We start from the raw sequence: 1,818 nt of genomic DNA on the forward strand, positions 1-1,818 counted from the left end.
ACTCTGAAATATGTTGCACTGCCTTATGTTTTCAACTGATTTTCACAAAGCAGTTTTCACACTGAAAATTTGAGGTTTCTGCCTGTGTGCCACAATATATTTGCATGTTTAGACTTGATGATAATTACCAGTAGCGTTATTTTTGTTTTTATAGAGAACAAGTATGTAATAGCTAGTGGAGGTGATGATAATTGTTTATCTGTTAGTATGGTATCACTAGATAATACTGGTAGATTTAGTCTTGTTAAATCAGGACAGAATATCAATACTCATTCAGCTCAAATAACAGGTATGTTAATATGGTATCACTAGATAATACTGGTAGTTTTACTCTTGTTAAATCAGGACAGAATATCAATACTCATTCAGCTCAAATAACAGGTATGTTAATATGGTATCACTTGATGATACTGGTAGATTTAGTCTTGTTAAATCAGGACAGAATATCAATACTCATTCAGCTCAAATAACAGGTATGTTAATATGGTATCACTTTATGATACTGGTAGATTTACTCTTGTTAAATCAGGACAGAATATCAATACTCATTCAGCTCAAATAACAGGTATGTTAATATGGTATCACTAGATAATACTGGTAGTTTTACTCTTGTTAAATCAGGACAGAATATCAATACTCATTCAGCTCAAATAACAGGTATGTTAATATGGTATCACTCGATGATACTGGTAGATTTACTGTTGTTAAATCAGGACAGAATATCAATACTCATTCAGCTCAAATAACAGTTATGTTAATATGGTATCACTAGATAATACTGGTAGTTTTACTCTTGTTAAATCAGGACAGAATATCAATACTCATTCAGCTCAAATAACAGGTATGTTAATATGGTATCACTAGATAATACTGGTAGTTTTACTCTTGTTAAATCAGGACAGAATATCAATACTCATTCAGCTCAAATAACAGGTATGGTAATATGGTATCACTAGATAATACTGGTAGTTTTACTCTTGTTAAATCAGGACAGAATATCAATACTCATTCAGCTCAAATAACAGGTATGTTAATAAGGTATCACTAGATAATACTGGTAGTTTTACTCTTGTTAAATCAGGACAGAATATCAATACTCATTCAGCTCAAATAACAGGTATGTTAATATGGTATCACTAGATAATACTGGTAGTTTTACTCTTGTTAAATCAGGACAGAATATCAATACTCATTCAGCTCAAATAACAGGTATGGTAATATGGTATCACTTGATGATACTGGTAGTTTTACTCTTGTTAAATCAGGACAGAATATCAATACTCATTCAGCTCAAATAACAGGTATGTTAATATGGTATCACTAGATAATACTGGTAGTTTTACTCTTGTTAAATCAGGACAGAATATCAATACTCATTCAGCTCAAATAACAGGTATGTTAATATGGTATCACTAGATAATACTGGTAGTTTTACTCTTGTTAAATCAGGACAGAATATCAATACTCATTCAGCTCAAATAACAGGTATGTTAATATGGTATCACTAGATAATACTGGTAGTTTTACTCTTGTTAAATCAGGACAGAATATCAATACTAATTCAGCTCAGGTATGTGTATGATACTGGTAGTTTTATGACATTGATCTGTTTTATAATGTATAACACATTCCTCTCTTTGCCCACTTGTTAACTTCTGTTGGTATCAGAAGATGCACCAGTATGGAATATGGGGTAAAAAAGGGAAGACTGANNCTTATTGGAGGTACAACTGTCAGATTTCACATGTGGAATGTCTCCCACTTGTTTGCTTGATGTTTGGCTGAGATGATGTTCTTTACATTAATGTTATTATATTA

General features: G+C 31.7%; 1 protein-coding gene across 1 annotated transcript; it reads left to right on the plus strand.

The window, feature by feature from the left end:
- Positions 1–154: 154 nt before the first annotated feature.
- On the plus strand, positions 155–1,570 carry LOTGIDRAFT_176913 (hypothetical protein; the record flags this gene model as incomplete). Its single annotated transcript, XM_009064935.1, has 8 exons — positions 155–229; positions 313–381; positions 589–657; positions 773–841; positions 957–1,025; positions 1,141–1,209; positions 1,325–1,393; positions 1,509–1,570. Coding segments are annotated over 8 exons (551 nt in total), but the record flags the coding sequence as incomplete, so codon positions are not given.
- Between the last annotated feature and the right edge of the window lie 248 nt (positions 1,571–1,818).

This window comes from Lottia gigantea (assembly GCF_000327385.1).
Source record: "Lottia gigantea unplaced genomic scaffold LOTGIsca_6602, whole genome shotgun sequence".
In the NCBI taxonomy this organism is placed as follows: domain Eukaryota; kingdom Metazoa; phylum Mollusca; class Gastropoda; family Lottiidae; genus Lottia; species Lottia gigantea.